A 16,966-nucleotide genomic window follows, 5' to 3' on the forward strand; every position below is an offset into this window, starting at 1 on the left:
TGTGAGAATATCCTGAAGACTGATATGGGGAGTTGGTTTTTTTCCTTCTGGAGTCTCATAGAAAGCTGCAGTAATTAGCTTGGGAAACTGTGAGGTGTTTAGAGCTGGTTTGATATAGTCATCGAGATGTTAATTGGACCATTTGCTTTATCCATCAGATAAACTTGGATATTTTTTTTTTTATGGTCTAAGTGTGAAAGTAAGCAGTCAAGCCAGGACTTTGGATGGGAAAATACAGTATCTGTTTTAAATTCACACAAGGTAAGCAGTATTTGGAGAAGCTAATAGTGATTTATTTGTGCTTAATCCTACTAAGAAGTAATTAGGGTAAAATTTCCCCTAGTCTCTAGGAGCAAAATGACTGTGTCGTGGAGCTTTACCGGGTCTGTCTTTAAGCTTGAATTCCAGTAAGTTTTCAGTGGAGACACTTAGGTATGTGACAACTAAAAATTAAGCACTCCGTCTTTGTCATGTGTATGTTTTATCGTCTGTGCACTGGTGACACTTCAGGTACGTCCCTTAGGGAACTCTTATGCTTACAAACAGCTCCTTGACAGCAATATCTGTTCAAACGAAATACAGGAAGCGAGTGTTAGGTGTACATGTTTTACTGATTTCTGTATCTTAGAAAAACCTCAAGCAACATGATCATTACCCAGAGAAGTAAAGTCGTTAAGGCTAATAACCATTTCAGAGTATGTGATTATATATATTCTTTGGTGTGATAGATAAATGGCAAAGAAAGCATAACTCCTTTCTAATAAATTCCAGTTACGTAGAAGGCTTATTAATAAACCAAATTACTCAAAATGCACTACATAAAAATGCTATACCAAAAAGTACAAGGCAAATACCCTCATTGTCGTGTGAAAGGATCTTTCCCTTTCCTTCACTGCGGCCGTGCAGCACCCGGTGCTCAGCGCTCGGTGGCTCTGCCTTCCCCGCCCCCCGCCCCAGCTCCTCGCTGTGGGCTCGGCCCTTCCCCTCCCAGCCGACAGCCCCGAGCTGTGGCCACGTCTTCATTAATGCCCTGGTGGCTAGGGGGAGCATGCCCTCAGCACGCTGCAGGTGACACACAACCGCGAGGAGCGGCCGACGCGCCAGAGGGACGTGCCGCCGGCCGGGGCTGTGAGGGTCTGGAGAAAGTCCGGCAGGACCCTCTGGCAGTTCGAGGAGGAGAAGACGCAGCCCTGCACCTGGGCAGGAGTGACCCCGGTCCCCTGGTCGGGAGGCAGCTTGGCGGGGGGGACCTGGGGCTCCTGGCGACACCAGCTGAACGCGGCCGCAGGCGGTGGGTGTCTGGCTGCGATAGGAAGGCTCTTGCCAGCGGGTCAGGGAGATGATCCTTCCCCGCTGCTCACCACTGGTGAGGCTGCACCTGGAGTGCTGTGTCCAGTTTGGGGCTCCCCAGCAGAAGAGACGTGGACACGCTGGAAAGTCAAACATTGGGAAACTTTTTTTTAATAGTGAGGGTGACTGAGCACTGTCACAGGCTGCCTGGGGAGGCTGGGGGGCTCCTCCTCCTCGGTGTTCCAAAGCTGTCTGGACATGGTCCTGGGCAAGCAGCCCTGGGTGGCCCTGCTTGAGCAGGGGTTGGACCAGATGACTTTCAGAGTTCCTGCCAGCCTCAACCATTCTGGGATTCTGCAAAGCTGGAGTGCGAGCTGCTGTCTAGAGAACAGCTGTCTCTTTGATTTCTGGCTCTCCCTCCTTCCCTTTCTTCTCCTCCTGCTCCCCTCCACCCTGGTAAAATATAAATTTCTCATCAGATGGTAAGAAAATGGTATTTTTTCCATATGAGTTGTTGTTGTGTGATTATTGATATGATTTTAGTATGAACCAACAACAACTTCTCATAGTTACAAGAGTTTGGAAACAACTTGATGGGAACCTAAATCTTCACCTAGTAAAAGAAGCGGCCCAATTCTGTTTCCTAAGCCCATTGTAATGTATCATTTTCCCTTCTCATCCTCTTTTTATCATAATGGAATGGCTCACAGGTTCCTGAGCCAGGATATCTGATTAAAAGACATATACGTTTAAAAGAATGCAAGCTTGCATCATATCTGACAACTGATGTATTTTATAAAAGATGAGTAACACAATGACATCCTGTCCTTATTTGGGCCCTTTTGTAGATTAATCTGTCATCTGTATACATCTCTAAGATGAACAAACATTTCTGTCAAAGTTTGAGCTATGTTTTGAGCTCTGAGGTTTGGGCTGATTATTATTAGAAGAAAAAAACCTTCATCTGGCTTGAGCCTTTTTGGAGTGTCATCTGTGTCATCTTTGCCTGCCTGCCTAGAAGATTTTTATAGCCTTCAGCCATGTTTAGAAATAAATCAGTAAAGAATTTTCTTCTCAATTAGACATGCAGAGAGCATTAGAAAATTCAGGATTGGGATTAGAACATTCATGGTTAGAAAATATCTGATTGTGAAAGCTGAAGATCTTTGGTGTGGACATGGGTGCAGCCATCTGGTGGGCAGGTGGAGTGAACATGGAGGATGCAGTTTTAGCCCTGGGGGTGCGCGCGGCTCCTGTGGACACTGGCAATAGCAGTGGGATGAAGGGAAAATACTAAAACCAAGAAAGGCCCACAGAAGAAAAAAGTGTAGAAGATGGGGGCAAGGAACATTGTGGATACAGAGCAGAGGAGGTAAGAAGTAAAAGCTGGAGTTTGGAAGATGAAGAGTCTTCGATGCTGGGGACAGCTTCTGGGTCTGCTCCCCCTGGCTCCCCCGTGAGCACGCACCCCGCTGCTGGCAGTGTAACCACAGGTTCCTTCCTGTGCCATCTTGGGTATCTCAAGGGTAAGGCAAAGAGCTTCAAGAACAAGAGAAAGATGTCTTCTAGACACCTGTTTGCTTCACCTGTACCTCTAGAGCTGTTTATGAGCCTTGGAGGATTGGTATGGCGTTCGGTAAGTTTTTTGTTCCCTCTGGGCACCGGTTGCATGCAGCACATGGAGGCTGCCAGCTGGATTCATGCTTGGGGTAGGTGCTGGGAGTTGCCCGTAGTAAGAATGGGCGGGGAAAGACAGACTGATTGTAATGGCCTTCTTCAAGAGTACGTGTGGGATACACATTCATTTTTTGCTGATCTTTCCTTTCTTCCTCAAAGTCCTGAATCCGTGTTCCTGTGGGAAGCGAGTTAACCCTGAAGTTTTCAGTGTGATGTTTTGGCGGTGCTGGGAGCTGGTGCTGTGCTGGGAGCTGGTGCGGTGTGGTCCCTGTGGCAAACCCAGGCTCGTGTCCTTCACTTCACTGTCACAAACTGAGGCTGTTTGCGTGCCATTGGCGCAGTTTTTTTAGTGCTGGTTAGGCAATGCTGCAGTCTGTGGTTAATGCAATCCTTAAAAAACCCACAAAAACAAACACCCAAAATCCCAATCAAACAAGAAACCCCCAAACCAACAGGAACCCAGAATTCTTCTTAAAATGCAGGTCAGTTTTGCTGAAAATTCCTCTTCAATGTCCATCTCCTTGGTTGTCTGCTCCCTGAAAAAACTTCCTATCTATGGTAGCATTAACCCCATGAAAAAAAATTGCCATTGTTTGTTTGATTTTAAGAGGGGCAAATCCAAGCCTCCAGCTTCAAAGCTCTCTACTTTCATTGCTATACACATGGGGCAGTTTGCAATATATGCTTGAGAAACTAAGAAAGACAGAAGCCTTATTGTGTTCCCAGTTTGGCTTAGCACTTTGGGTTTAACATTAGACATTGGCAGATGGTCTGAAAAATACGGCATTTGCACAAAGCACAGTAGTTACAACATGAATTCAAGTGCGGTTTGCAGGTTTTGAAGTTTGGCACACAGTCAGCAGCTGGTGTGGGCCTTGGTTTTGGAGATATCTTCAGCTCAGCATTTTTCTAGAAGAAAACACATGGAAATTCACATAAAGGTGACATGGGTATGGGTCAGGATAAAGCATAGGTGCAATGAAAGCAAACTGTGAGAGGAGCTGGCTGGAGATGAGCAGGCGGTTGCCAGCAGTGAGACCTGTGTTAGCAGCAGTGCAGAGGTGTGGTGGGACTGGATCACGGGAAACACTGGCTGGGGACCAACCTCCTGAACAACATGGTAAACCTCCTGAGCCCCCCATTCCGAGCAGTTAGAAACGTGACTGGCTAGAGCATTGGGAAATGCTCTGTAGGGAAGCATGTGGCAGCAGTGAAGGAAGGGATGGAAGAATCTGCAAAGGTAATGACGTTACAAGTAACACGAAGTAAGGAATTACTCTGGGATCCCCAGACTTTTTCAAAGGAAAGAGTGAAGCCTCCCTACCAATCTGTTGGAGCTACTGTTGGAGCTCGGTAACTCTTTGCCACCAGATTTGTGCACGGGAATTAACTACAGACACGGGTAAGTGAGCTGAAGAAGATCTCTCAGCCTACCCAGGGAGTGCCACTCATCTGTCCGTGCTTTGGAAAGGTGGAAAACTTGGGGTTGGCCAGCGTGTGCCTGGGACCAGGGGAGATCGCTGCAGCCCTCCAGCCACAGGCACCCTACACTTCAGCTCGGGAGTTCCTCAGGAGTTTCAGTTTTAAGGTAAAGTGTTAAGAGGTCTCTAAGTGCTTTAGGAGCCTTTAAGCCAAAATACTTTGGCAAAGTTTGGTCACAAGAATATCCTGCTTTGAGCTGAAGGAACTAAATGGAACTAAATGACATCCTTTTGAGCCTGGGTCATCCCAGGAGTTCAGGAAGTGTTTCTAGGAGGGTTATTGGCACAGGGAGTCAATTAGAAAGGAAAAGGACCTTGAAACGTTTCTGCTTGCAGCAGTGACTGGTTTGGCTATAAACGGCTATCACAACACATTAAAAATAAAGTAAAAATGCTATTTTCTACTCTTCTAGGCAATCTCTGAAGTACTGGACCATGTAATACTTTACATTCGAGACCTACAGGTAACGTCACATTGAGGAAATCCATCAATCTGAATTTACTGATCTGGTAAAATCATTAGTTAACATTTTCAACCAAGTACCAGCTTCTTTGTATGCCTCTGCTTTAATGTTTCAGCACCTGCAGTTAAAACCCAGCAGACAGAAAGCCTGTGCCCCTGGGCTGCAGAGCCTGAGGGTGAACCCACACAGTGCGGCTGGGAATGGTCCCTCTTCATGGCAGATGCCTAGATAAATTTACAAATAATTAAATCAGCTCAAGGTTAAAGTAACTTTTGTGTAAAAGAGGTCTGTAAAAAACAAAAGCAAAATCATACCAAAGACGACCCTTCAAACCCAAACAACCACCTCTGAGTAATCTAAGATCACAGTTTTCTTTCCACCATTAATGTTTTGCATCTGTTTTTACAGTATTTAGAGCTTCAAATTGTATGTCAGTTATTTAAATTGGGGTATGGCAGTAAAAGCCTTGCAAATGAGCACACTGAGGAAAACTGCAGAAGTAAGAAACCGTTCTAATTCAGCAGAGTTCTCTGAACAGCCACCTACCTTGGAGGATTTCTTGTTCTCTGCCTCTTTCCTGCTGACTTTCTGGGATCTTTTAGTTAAGTCTTCAAAGAGAAGAGCACAACATAATATTAAATCAGTTTTACATCATGTGTTATTTAATTGAGATGCTTAATAGTATTTTTGTGGGAGAGAAGGCAGACAACCTGCACAGCCACCTCGTCACCACGCACGTCGCCTCTAGGAGGTGACCCCCCTGCACCAGCGGGTCCAGACGCACGTGGGCAGGGGGCTCGGCGAGGCAGAGGGGTGCTGGTGGCGGGGCTCTGGAAGGGCTTTTTCACACATTGTTTGGTCAGTTGTGAGCAAGAAAAATAATTTCAGAGAAATAAAATTAAAGGTCTCTGTATAAAAGGTAGGGTTACTTATGCACATTAGTCACATGAATAAAAATGAGAAAAACCTTTAGAATCCTGTATTTTTTTTCCTCTTAATAGGTGGTGTTACCTGCATAGTTTTGCAGGCATTAACGAGCGTACGCTGGTTTTCGCAAGCAAAAACCTCTTTGCTGATTTGGCATAAACTCTTCATCTGTATGATCCCACCTTTCCTTCTTCGTTTTGGTCCTTTTTCACCCACCGCCTTGTTTTACAGAACATGACTTGCAAAGGCGTTTCATTAGTGTGCCTGTAGCTTTGGAAGGTTTGTGAATATTTGTAGAGTTGAATCTTGGATCTGGTAAATTTAGCATGTGTGTGTTCAGATTATGCCCGATGTAACTTCTTTTTTTCTTTAGATCAAATCGCTAATATTTGTGAACTTCCTCCTATTATCCCTTGAAGGCTAATAGCATTTACTGCAGTTGTTATTGTCATTATTATCATTCCAACTCTAACGCTGTTTATTACTATGTATAAACTCCGTGACTAAGACTTCTCTTGGGATCAACCCTGCAAGACTGTTCAAGTGTGAGACACTTCCCAGCTCCCTAATCTGGTATGGTATGTTTAATATCTTTATTCTGTGAGTGTGAGGTCTGTAATAAGTGCTACCTGTATGTAACAAAAGACTGGGATGAAAAATTTACATATGCCCACCAATGAATGATAGACCCTTGTCTATTCTAGTGTTTGCTCTCCATATCTTTTTGAATATTTAATGATTGCCAGGATTTACAGAATGAAGAATACATATTTTAGGCTATTTTGGGGAGTTTCATTTATTATCCTTTTGTCATTTTAAGTAGGGTTATACACTTCTAAGAAACAGTGGGAAGGAAAACTATACTTCAAGAACATAAAGTTATTGCCATTTAATAAGAGCATGTCTTTACGGGGGCCTTGCTCTAACTAGGATTAGTGGTTTGGATCCAGTTCCAGCTGGCAGATTATGCCAGCTTTGTTATGCTGCCCTTTGAAACTTTCTGATTCTAACCAAGATGCTTGTAAGCCATTTAATTCTACATGAATTTAATTTTCTGTAGTACAATTGTACAGGATTGTCTGGATTGCTTCATCTAGAAAACTGTTTCAACAACATTCAGTGAAAGGTTATATGAAGTGACCGAGCAGAGATTTAAATATTGGCATGATGTAAACATGCTTTGATTGTTCCGGGGAATTTGGTGAAGAAAACGATGCCCAGTGGGCGGATGAGAAGGAGATGCAGAGATGCCTTTTTTGACAAGTGAATGTTGTAGTTGTCTCTTCTGGGTTGGGTAAACCCCTTGCTTTTCCCAGCTGGCCTCTAATCTCATATTCCTCTACCTACTGCATTTCCAACAGCTGCCCAGCAGGCCAGCTCCTTACACAGCTCGGCTGTGACGATACAGGACAACATAACAGGCTTGTGAAGATACTGATAGCACACACCACTGAGTCCTGTTGATACAACTGCAATTTGAAGAGCTATAAAAAGCGTGTATTAATTAATGATTGCGTATTTTACCAGCCGATGCTAACAAATTCTCTGCTTACCTTTTAATTCCAGCTTGGTTTTTATTGAATTTGAGTTGGTACCACGAGCACTCTGATTGATTGATTGATCGATTGATTGATAGGTGTGTAAACAGCTGATTGCAAATGAATTTCATTACTCAAGCATGGTTATGGCAACATTTAAAACTGGAGCCATAACATGACTGCCTGCATCTCTGCTGTGTGTGGGCAACCAGAAGGAACTGGACTTGGTATAAAGAAATGTCACTGGGATAGGAAGGTCTGTCCAAAATGTTTAAACTGAGCTGATGAGAAATCTTTCTATTGGCTAATATAAAAATAGATTATGTATATCAGCATGACAGATTATAAGCAATAAATTATAAAGAAATTGATATTATCAGGAGGGGAGGGGTGGCTGTGGTTATCTAAACACTCGCGATATTTGCTCTAAATCGTGGATATTTGCTGAGCATGCTGCTCAGATGAATGCTGTTGGCAAAGTGATATGGCATGGCACTGCCCACCTGCCATGTTTAAGGCACAGGCACATTTTTGTGAGAAGATAAGTGAAATCAGCTGAAGGGAATGCATTTTGTATCTCTGATTTTAAGTGGAATAATAAAGTTATTGGAAGTGTGAGACTGAAGGCATCTAGGATCACAAGGACTATGAGATGGAATAGCTTGGGAAGCTGCGGAACAGCATCAGCTTTACTAAGCTTGCAGTTAAGCAACCTTGAGTTAACTCGGGATTCGAAGGTTCAGCTTTCATTGGAAATGCATGTGTGGGGCAACTCCTTCTCCTTAAAGAATTATTGTCCTCAGCAAGCGTGCAGAGAAAATACAGGCAACCAGGTAAGAACCCAACCTGCTTTAAGCAAAATTCCTAAAAGCCTGTGGAAAGAAGCTAACCACGAGAAGCTTTATTTTTTGATTTGTTATATTTTTGATACAGTTATGGATGATGTTCTGCAGCTAATTATCCTTTCTTGGAAAGAAAAAGTTGGCTTAAATTACATTGAAAGAGTTAGGGCAGACACTAGGACAAAAATTTGTGAATGGGTAAGCATTGCCCTGACAAGGGACTGCCCTAACAGGACAGCTGCTCACCGGCCCGTAACAGCAGCGACATTGCTGGTCCTGTCCTGGGTGAAGGGATGAGCCCTGGCTCTCCTCTGCAGTGCTCTTTCCTTCCCCTGGTTAAAGATTGTTTGGCACGAAAGTAAATTGAGATTGAATTTATATTTAATTAATACCTTAGACTAAATGAACACCTTAGAGAACTGTTGAGTTCTCAGCCACAAGAGCAGATCCTAAAAAACCCAAAAAGTTAGGTTGACTTCTTCTCTTTGCACTAGACTTTCTGGAGTACTGGAAGGCTAATGCCCATATTAACAGCAGAACACTTCTCTAACATAAAAACACTTACAGTATGAGAGGAGCTGAAGCGAAACCTGTGAGATGAAACAAATTTATGTATTTAGTTAGTTGTTTAGTTTTTTGCTCTAAACTGTGGTTTGCCTTGTTGCCGTTCTTAGCTGCTGTGGCCGTGTTGCCACTGCAGCTCCGCGTACCCTGAGGCACTGGGGTGCAATTGCCACGCTGTGGTCAGCTGGCCAAGCAGCCCACAGCAACCCACGGCTGTGTTTGCTGCAAACCTTGCTGATTTGGCACTGAATGGCAGGTTTTACTAACCGACTATGGAGATGGGTGGGAGATCCGAGAGGTGCATTTTGTTGCTCTTCGAGAGGCTGCATTCCGTCTTCTCCTCAATCACCATGTGGGAAGCGGCAGCTCTCAGCAAACTGTAGCAGAGCAATAGGCTTAGGAAGAGGTTCTTGCTTTCCATCCTGTGGAGGAAAAATTCCATTGTTATGAAAACCAAATTGGTCAAAACCTGCACACAGGAGAGATGCAAGGATACAAATCTCAGCAATGGCTTTCTGTCATGCTGTGCAGCTTTAGCAATGTACCTCTGACAATTCCTTTGCTTCCAACCCTTTGTCTCTGATACCAGCACACCTAAGATTGCAGTTGTCTGAGTGGAACAATGCTGCATTAAATGTAACTCTCACAGATGGCCTTTTGTTTTCTAACACCCGCCCCCCCCCCCCCCCCTCCCCCCAGTTCTTTTCTCAAAAGGTTCAGATTTCCCAAAAGCTGTGTGTTCTTGCCACTGAGGCTTAGTGCTGTGTATTGTGTGACCAAGGGGGGAAGAACTGCTGCAGTCACTTTTGCCTGGCTCAATCACATCATCAGATTTTTCCCAGAAAATCTCGTTTAAAAATTTGTGCTACAAAACCTGGAAAAATGACAATAATTTAAAACAAACCCACAAATTATGTTTCCTATTAGTTTTTGCCATTTTGAAACAAGTCATTGAAGAACTATCTTGTTTTATTATACACTGATGTGGCTGCTCTGGTCCTATGGTAAATCGTAGCCATAACTCATGCAAGTTATAGAACACCCAGTGCTGTAAATCATTTATGGGTCTTAGGGTTTAGTATGTACTTAATAACTTCTGAGATGTAATGAATTCTAGGGAATTTAAGCATATTTATGGAGAAGCCTGAGCTCTGCAGGATGTGGCTGTGGGCCTTGGAGGAAAGCCAACGGCCCTGGCCAAGCCCCGCGTGAGCAGTGCAGCTCTGCAGGGTGCACAGCGCGTGTCCCCGTCCTGGTGCCTTTTTACGGGGTTGAGGTTGATTTTATTTCCACCTGCATTAGTTTTGTGCTGTGTCAGAGGTAGGGGAGCCTCCCCTGGGGCACTGCAGCCTCCAGATTTGTGCCTGGCTTTGGGGCAGTGAAAAGCCACTAGGAGCAGTAAGAAGAGGGAGTGAAACCAAATGTTTTGAGCTGTTAATCTGGTTGTAATGACTTAATTACCAGAGAGTTAAGATATGCAGAGTTGCTGCATCAGAAGAGCTTCAGTTTAACTGCTGCTGCTAAGCCGGGTCTGTGTGACACCTGCTTTTACAGCCTCCACTGACCCCACTCCCTGGAGAGGCTGCACGCTGCACCCCATTCCATGTGCTTCGCTGGTTTCTCCAGCCTGTCCCACCGGCCATGCTGGTGGGAAGAGCGTCGACACCGCTCGCCTCGCTGGCTGCAGCTGCACCGCCAGGACCCAGCCTCGGCGGGGTCCTGCCAGGGTCTGCGGGGCACCCGGGCTGGATGCCCGGTGATTCAGGGACATCTGCACAGGCTGCAGCCGAGGCGGATGCATCCGAGCTCAGAGCTTTCCAGTAGGGGAGATGAACATATAGGGAAGCAAGTGCTGCTCTTTCACCACCCTCACTGTAAAAAATTCCTTCCTTCCCTGTATGCCCAGATCCTGTGAAAATCAGCATACTTAAATGCTAAGCAAGCTAAGATTTCTTTAAGTAAGGTATTTTATTTGACCAGCTGCACATTTGGAAACGTAGACCAGCTTTTGGGAACACAAGCCATTATTCAGTTCTTTTTGAATTTTAAGCATATGCCTAGAATATGAACATCAGCAGGGATAATCAGCTTGGTAAAATTAGTTACGTAAAAAGAAGTTCTAATTGGGACCTGAATTTTTACAGTTATGACCTAAACAGTTATCTACATATATAAGTGTGTGTTAGAACAGTCTTTAGAAAGCATCAAGAAATCTCAGTCAGGTTTGGGCATCTTCTTTGAAAAGAAGTGGGGAAAATGATAAAAGGGTATCTCTTCTGCATTAAAAAAAAAAAAAAAAAATCAGGCTAGGTTCCTGACCTAGCAAATGTCAGGAGGTGGTGGATGCCCCGTTCCTGGAAATGTTCAAGGTCAGGTTGGATGGGGCGCTGAGCAACCCAGTGTGGTTGAAGACGTCCCTGCTCCCTGCAGGTGGGTTGGACTTGGGTGGCCTTTCAGGTCCCCTCCCACCCAAACTGTTCTGTGGTACACGGCATGTCTAGGACAGGTAAATGTAGACATTTGGGCTTTAATTTTTCCCCTGCTCTCAGCTGGAGTGAAGAGAGCAAGCTGTGAGCTGGAAGCTGTTTATATTTGCACATGTGGTGTTCATGCTGTGGGTTTTGCTTTCTTAAGCAACTTTTTAGCCTAGTTGCAGGATACACTGTGGAACATACCTATGCCTTACAGGTCAGTGCACGCTGCCCATCTGGAGTACTGGCACAGCTGGCACATGACTGTCTGTTGGAGACCATGTCAACATGCCCCCAAAGTACTGTTTAGGTAAACTTCTTCTGTCCCAGAATGTTGTTTCCATTGTAGTTCCTCGGCTTTATCTCAGCAAAACTGCCAATGAATGCAATTGTGCCTGTGCAAATGCAACAAAATAGTAAAATTCTACAGCTTGCATGTGTTCACTTCAGGGTGACATGCGAGTACACTCTAGTGTTAAAATGCAAACCTAGCTGCATGTGTTGATTTGAATTCTTGTGCACATGGGGGGCAGGGAGTGGGTTGCCAAAAGCACTTAGGTGGTAGGAATTTTACAGCCTTTGAGTGACTGAACCTGGAAAACGTATATATTGGTGAATATACATTTTATCTGAAAAAGGTAACACACCTTGGAGCAGCATAGACTGCTAGATGTGTGCAGCAGGGAACTCTGAACAGCGTTCAGAGAACAGAGCAAGCAAATAACAGCATATGTGTAGTAAAACTGATGATTACGGATAAGAAACCTGGAATCTCCAAAAGCAGCAAGATTAGTAGCAGAAGGTTACAACAGCAAAGTAGACATGACTGCATAGAAAATTCTCATGGTGTAGAACCATTAAGAGCAGACACAGATGTTTGACAGAATTTAGTCTTCAGAACCAAAGGAGAGAGGGGAGCAAACTAATCCAGCGGACTTTGAGAAAACAGATTTCTGTAAGTTCAGAAATTATAGGTAAAGCTCCACAAGAAACAAAGCTGAAATGAAAAACCCCCAGTATTCAGAAAACTAGCTTGTGGTTAGAAAGCTACAATGAAACTGAATCAAATGATTAAGAGCAAATATCTGATGATCTGTTAGAAAAAAATATGCTTAGAGCAATTGACACAAGTTTGGCCTTCTTGTTAGCTGTGAAAGGAGGGGATTACACATTTTTTCAGTTTGATATTTTTTAAAATTTGAGATTTTTGAAGTTGTAACCATTTGGTGTGATTATTAACCCTCTAACTCTTGCAGCTGGAGGAAATAAAACTGAGTGGAACTTTTTGAACTGCTAAGTCCAATACATAGCTATCCTCCACAATCAGCGCGTGTCCATCTCTTTGTAGGTTCGCGACAAGTTGACCTATTATTGCAATTGTAGAGCCCTTCCACACCTCCCTGCTTAATTGCCATATAGAAATTAATTGTCCTTTTAATTTTCAGCCTGACCAGTCTGGGGAAGACATCAAGTACTTAATCTGTTTATATCTCCCTGCTCCATTGACTGCCTGAGTCACCCTGGCTATTCTCCACACCTCCTCGGCTGTGTGGCTGTGCAGTTGTGTGCCTGGGTGGCTGTGCAGCCGTGCGGCTGGGTGTCCCTGCGGCTGGGTGTCCGTGCGGCTGGGTGTCCGTGCGGCTGGGTGTCTGTGCGGCTGGGTGTCCGTGCGGCTGGGTGTCCGTGCGGCTGGGTGTCCCTGCGGCTGGGTGTCCCTGCGGCTGGGTGTCCCTGCGGCTGGGTGTCCCTGCGGCTGGGTGTCTGTCTGTGCGGCTGGGTGTCCCTGCGGCTGGGTGTCTGTCTGTGCGGCTGGGTGTCTGTCTGTGCGGCTGGGTGTCTGTGCAGCTGGGTGTCTGTCTGTGCGGCTGGGTGTCTGTGCGGCTGGGTGTCTGTGCGGCTGGGTGTCTGTCTGTGCGGCTGGGTGTCTGTGCGGCTGGGTGTCTGTGCGGCTGGGTGTCTGTGCAGCTGGGTGTCTGTCTGTGCGGCTGGGTGTCTGTGCGGCTGGGTGTCTGTGCGGCTGGGTGTCTGTCTGTGCGGCTGGGTGTCTGTGCGGCTGGGTGTCTGTGCGGCTGGGTGTCTGTGCAGCTGGGTGTCTGTCTGTGCGGCTGGGTGTCTGTCTGTGCGGCTGGGTGTCCCTGCGGCTGGGTGTCCATCTGTGCGGCTGGGTGTCTGTGCGGCTGGGTGTCTGTGTGGCTGGGTGTCCCTGCGGCTGGGTGTCTGTGCGGCTGGGTGTCCCTGCGGCTGGGTGTCTGTCTGTGCGGCTGGGTGTCTGTCTGTGCGGCTGGGTGTCTGTGCAGCTGGGTGTCTGTCTGTGCGGCTGGGTGTCTGTGCGGCTGGGTGTCTGTGCGGCTGGGTGTCTGTCTGTGCGGCTGGGTGTCTGTGCGGCTGGGTGTCTGTGCGGCTGGGTGTCTGTGCAGCTGGGTGTCTGTCTGTGCGGCTGGGTGTCTGTCTGTGCGGCTGGGTGTCCCTGCGGCTGGGTGTCCATCTGTGCGGCTGGGTGTCTGTGCGGCTGGGTGTCTGTGTGGCTGGGTGTCCCTGCGGCTGGGTGTCCCTGCGGCTGGGTGTCCGTGCGGCTGGGTGTCCCTGCGGCTGGGTGTCCCTGCGGCTGGGTGTCCCTGCAGCTGGGTGTCTGTCTGTGCGGCTGGGTGTCCCTGCGGCTGGGTGTCTGTCTGTGCGGCTGGGTGTCTGTCTGTGCGGCTGGGTGTCTGTGCGGCTGGGTGTCTGTGCAGCTGGGTGTCTGTGCGGCTGGGTGTCTGTCTGTGCGGCTGGGTGTCTGTGCGGCTGGGTGTCTGTGCAGCTGGGTGTCTGTCTGTGCGGCTGGGTGTCTGTCTGTGCGGCTGGGTGTCCCTGCGGCTGGGTGTCCATCTGTGCGGCTGGGTGTCTGTGCAGCTGGGTGTCTGTGCGGCTGGGTGTCCATCTGTGCGGCTGGGTGTCTGTCTGTGCGGCTGGGTGTCTGTGCAGCTGGGTGTCCATCTGTGCGGCTGGGTGTCTGTGCGGCTGGGTGTCTGTCTGTGCGGCTGGGCAGCGCATGGGCCCAGAGGAGCCCTGGCAGTCTCTCTGCAAGTTCCCAGATCTCAGCCCCCAGTGAGCTTTGGAGTTCGGCATGTAGGGGCTTGCACCTGCAGCAGGGGCTCTTTGTCGTTATCTCCCACAGCTATCTCTTGATGCCAACGCTGGGCTCAGCCCTGTCCTGGATCACACTGAGCCTGCTAACCCCCTCCCGCAGATCCCTCGCCGGCGATGTAGTGCCCCAACAGCGTGGGCTCCCAGGGGTGCGGGGCTCAGGGGGTGCCTGGGGCGCTCCCTGAGGGCAGGACCCAATGGCCATACCCTTCTCCTGGGTGCTATGAGTGCTGTCACCACTGTCACTGCACCATCCATAGAGGTCTCACGCAGACTCAAGCATGGCTCCAGCATGCCTTTGCTCTGAGGGTTAAACACTGCGATTCACTGCTCGGCTGCTGAACTCCAGCACATCTTCCCTGTTGGCAGCCCCCTACACACGATGCTGAACGTGCTTCTTTCACTTAAACATAACCGTAACCTAACCACCTAACTGTCAGCAGCCATCACAGCAAAAGTAGTTTTATGACCTCACAACACATGGCAAGGATGAAATGGAGTGCGCTGGGTCTCCTTGTCACACATCCATCACCTCCCTTTGACCTTAAGTGCAGGGTCTGTACAAAAGGCTTTTTCCTGTGGGAAATATCCTGTATATCCCCATCTGCTACTGATCATCATAGGAAATCCTCAAAATAGTCCAGGTTTTCCTTTTCTTCAGTACAGCTAGATGAGTACGATAAATACCGTTGCATTGCCTGGAGATAACTTTCCTGGCTACTGCCAGACCTGCTGTTTGTGTCTGCTTGCATGGGCATATCTCTGCAGGGTTTGCTTGTCACTAGTTCCAATCGCTTGCATTTATAATTACCACAGCATCAGAGTTCTGCCAAACTCAGCTGTTCTGGAAGCCACCAGGGCAATGTTAATTCCACTTACCAATGGGCTTTGATATGGAATCAGGAATGCAGATTTACGTTTATGTGGATCCCTTGCACATAACAACTAAAATTGTTGCACAAATGCATTTTACAAAACCCATAACATTTTTGTTCTGAACACGATAATGTATTTATAAGTGACAATGATTCCTGATCCCCCCTTCCCCTGCCCCCCAATATCTATTTTGTGTTAGTCAAGGGGTGGGGGAAATGTCACTATCTGATTGTCCCATTTGTGTACTTTTTTCTGGGCATCTCCCAGTCTAACTTTACTTTTCTTTTAAACAATTGCCCATGGTTGTAGAAAACAGGTTCCATATTTCGAGAATCTGTTCCAGTCTGATACTTTGTTCATTATTTCATGTTCTACCCTTGCATCTTGACCTGTTTAAAAAAACTGAAGTGCACGGTTGTGGTGCTTGGGTATAAACAGAACCTCAGTTTGGGTAAGAAATGCTCCGTGTGCTGTCTGTGAAGATAGACATGGCTGTAGCTGACGAGCAACCATTTTCAGACTTGAGGCAAACTTAGGTCCAAGTCTTTTTTCTTTCAAGGGTAATAGTTGAGGCTAATTTTATAGTTCTCCTCTAATACCCCTACTTAGTGCTATTGGCTAAGTTTGTCCTCCAGCCTACATATTTTCCCTTAGGTATTCCAGAAATCGCCCTGGAGCCCGTACTGCAGGTGAAGCTGGGTGGTTACATGCCTTTTGCTCAGGGATTTCATCCATCAGCCTGCCCAAACTGCTGCCAGAAAAGCCCGTGTTCCCACTGTCTGCGCCCACCGCGTGCCGTGCTGCACCGGCTCCTCCCTGCCCTGGCTGGGTGGCTGTGAGGCTCGGCTTTCCTTTTGCATAAAACAGGTGTATATCCTTATTTACCTGCACAAAATGGTGTAATCTTAACTTGGCTTTAAACAAACAACTGGCATGAATTTCTAGGATTAAAATGTGTCACATCCAAATTTCGGCTTCTTTTCTGCTTCAACAAAGCTATAAAATACTATTGACCAAAGTCGAATGGACAGGTGGCATTGGAGGGCTTCTCTCAATTCATTCTCATTCCTTTTCTGTCTTTCAGACTCTTTTCTCTGGTCTTTTGTGTATCACTTTTTTCATTCCCCAGTATAGGAGCCTAGCACAAAGGGCACTGTCTTTTCTCGAGCTTCTGTATACCAAACCCACAATCAGTTTACTAAAATGAATTGTATATGTTGTACAGAGGTAAGTGCACCAGAGAGACTTCTGTTGGTGTTTGATGTAGTATGTTAAGTTTCTGCGCAATTTTAACATTTTTTTAAGCTATTGAACTCAGTTTACCCTTCTTGCTCCTTTTATTTCTATTTTCTGTCTACCTTTTGTTTTCTTTCATTTTCAGTGATCCACTGTGCCCTGTTGCTTTTGACACAGAATTTTCTTTGGACACATTTCTCCTATCTTTCATGCATTTAATTCTTTTTCCTTTTGCACTTTTCCATTGTTTCCCTACCTTGTCCTCATCATCTCCAGCTGGATGATCCTGAGGAATGAAGCAGTGAAACTGGATGAGATGTAACAGTGCAAAGGCCAAGTTCAAACACTGAAGCTTGAGAGCAAAAAAATTTCTGAAGTTAATGGCTTCTGGATATCAAATGTTAGAAGGGGAAGAACTGGCTGTATTGATTACAGCGTGACCAAGAGTGATAATGTGATGCAGCTGTGAAAAAAGCA

The 16,966-nt window shown here is 46.4% G+C and overlaps 1 protein-coding gene across 2 annotated transcripts in view; it reads right to left on the reverse strand.

Moving 5' to 3' along the window:
• Positions 1–592: 592 nt before the first annotated feature.
• The window catches only part of ASIP (agouti signaling protein), a 57,562-nt gene continuing 41,188 nt past the window's right edge, over positions 593–16,966 (reverse strand). Inside the window, exons 2-4 of one of the 2 annotated variants that reach the window (XM_080405697.1) lie at positions 9,051–9,205; positions 5,459–5,520; positions 593–3,876 (exon numbers count right to left, since the gene is read on the reverse strand). In XM_080405697.1, the coding sequence (XP_080261823.1) occupies positions 3,700–3,876; positions 5,459–5,520; positions 9,051–9,204 (393 nt within the window). In that variant the 5' untranslated portion in view covers position 9,205 and the 3' untranslated portion in view covers positions 593–3,699. Of the gene's footprint in view, positions 3,877–5,458; positions 5,521–9,050; positions 9,229–16,966 lie in introns of those variants that run through there. The other variant, XM_080405696.1, reaches the window with a different exon arrangement.

Source organism: Falco punctatus (genome assembly GCF_963210335.1).
Source record: "Falco punctatus genome assembly, chromosome: 10".
Classification (NCBI taxonomy): domain Eukaryota; kingdom Metazoa; phylum Chordata; class Aves; order Falconiformes; family Falconidae; genus Falco; species Falco punctatus.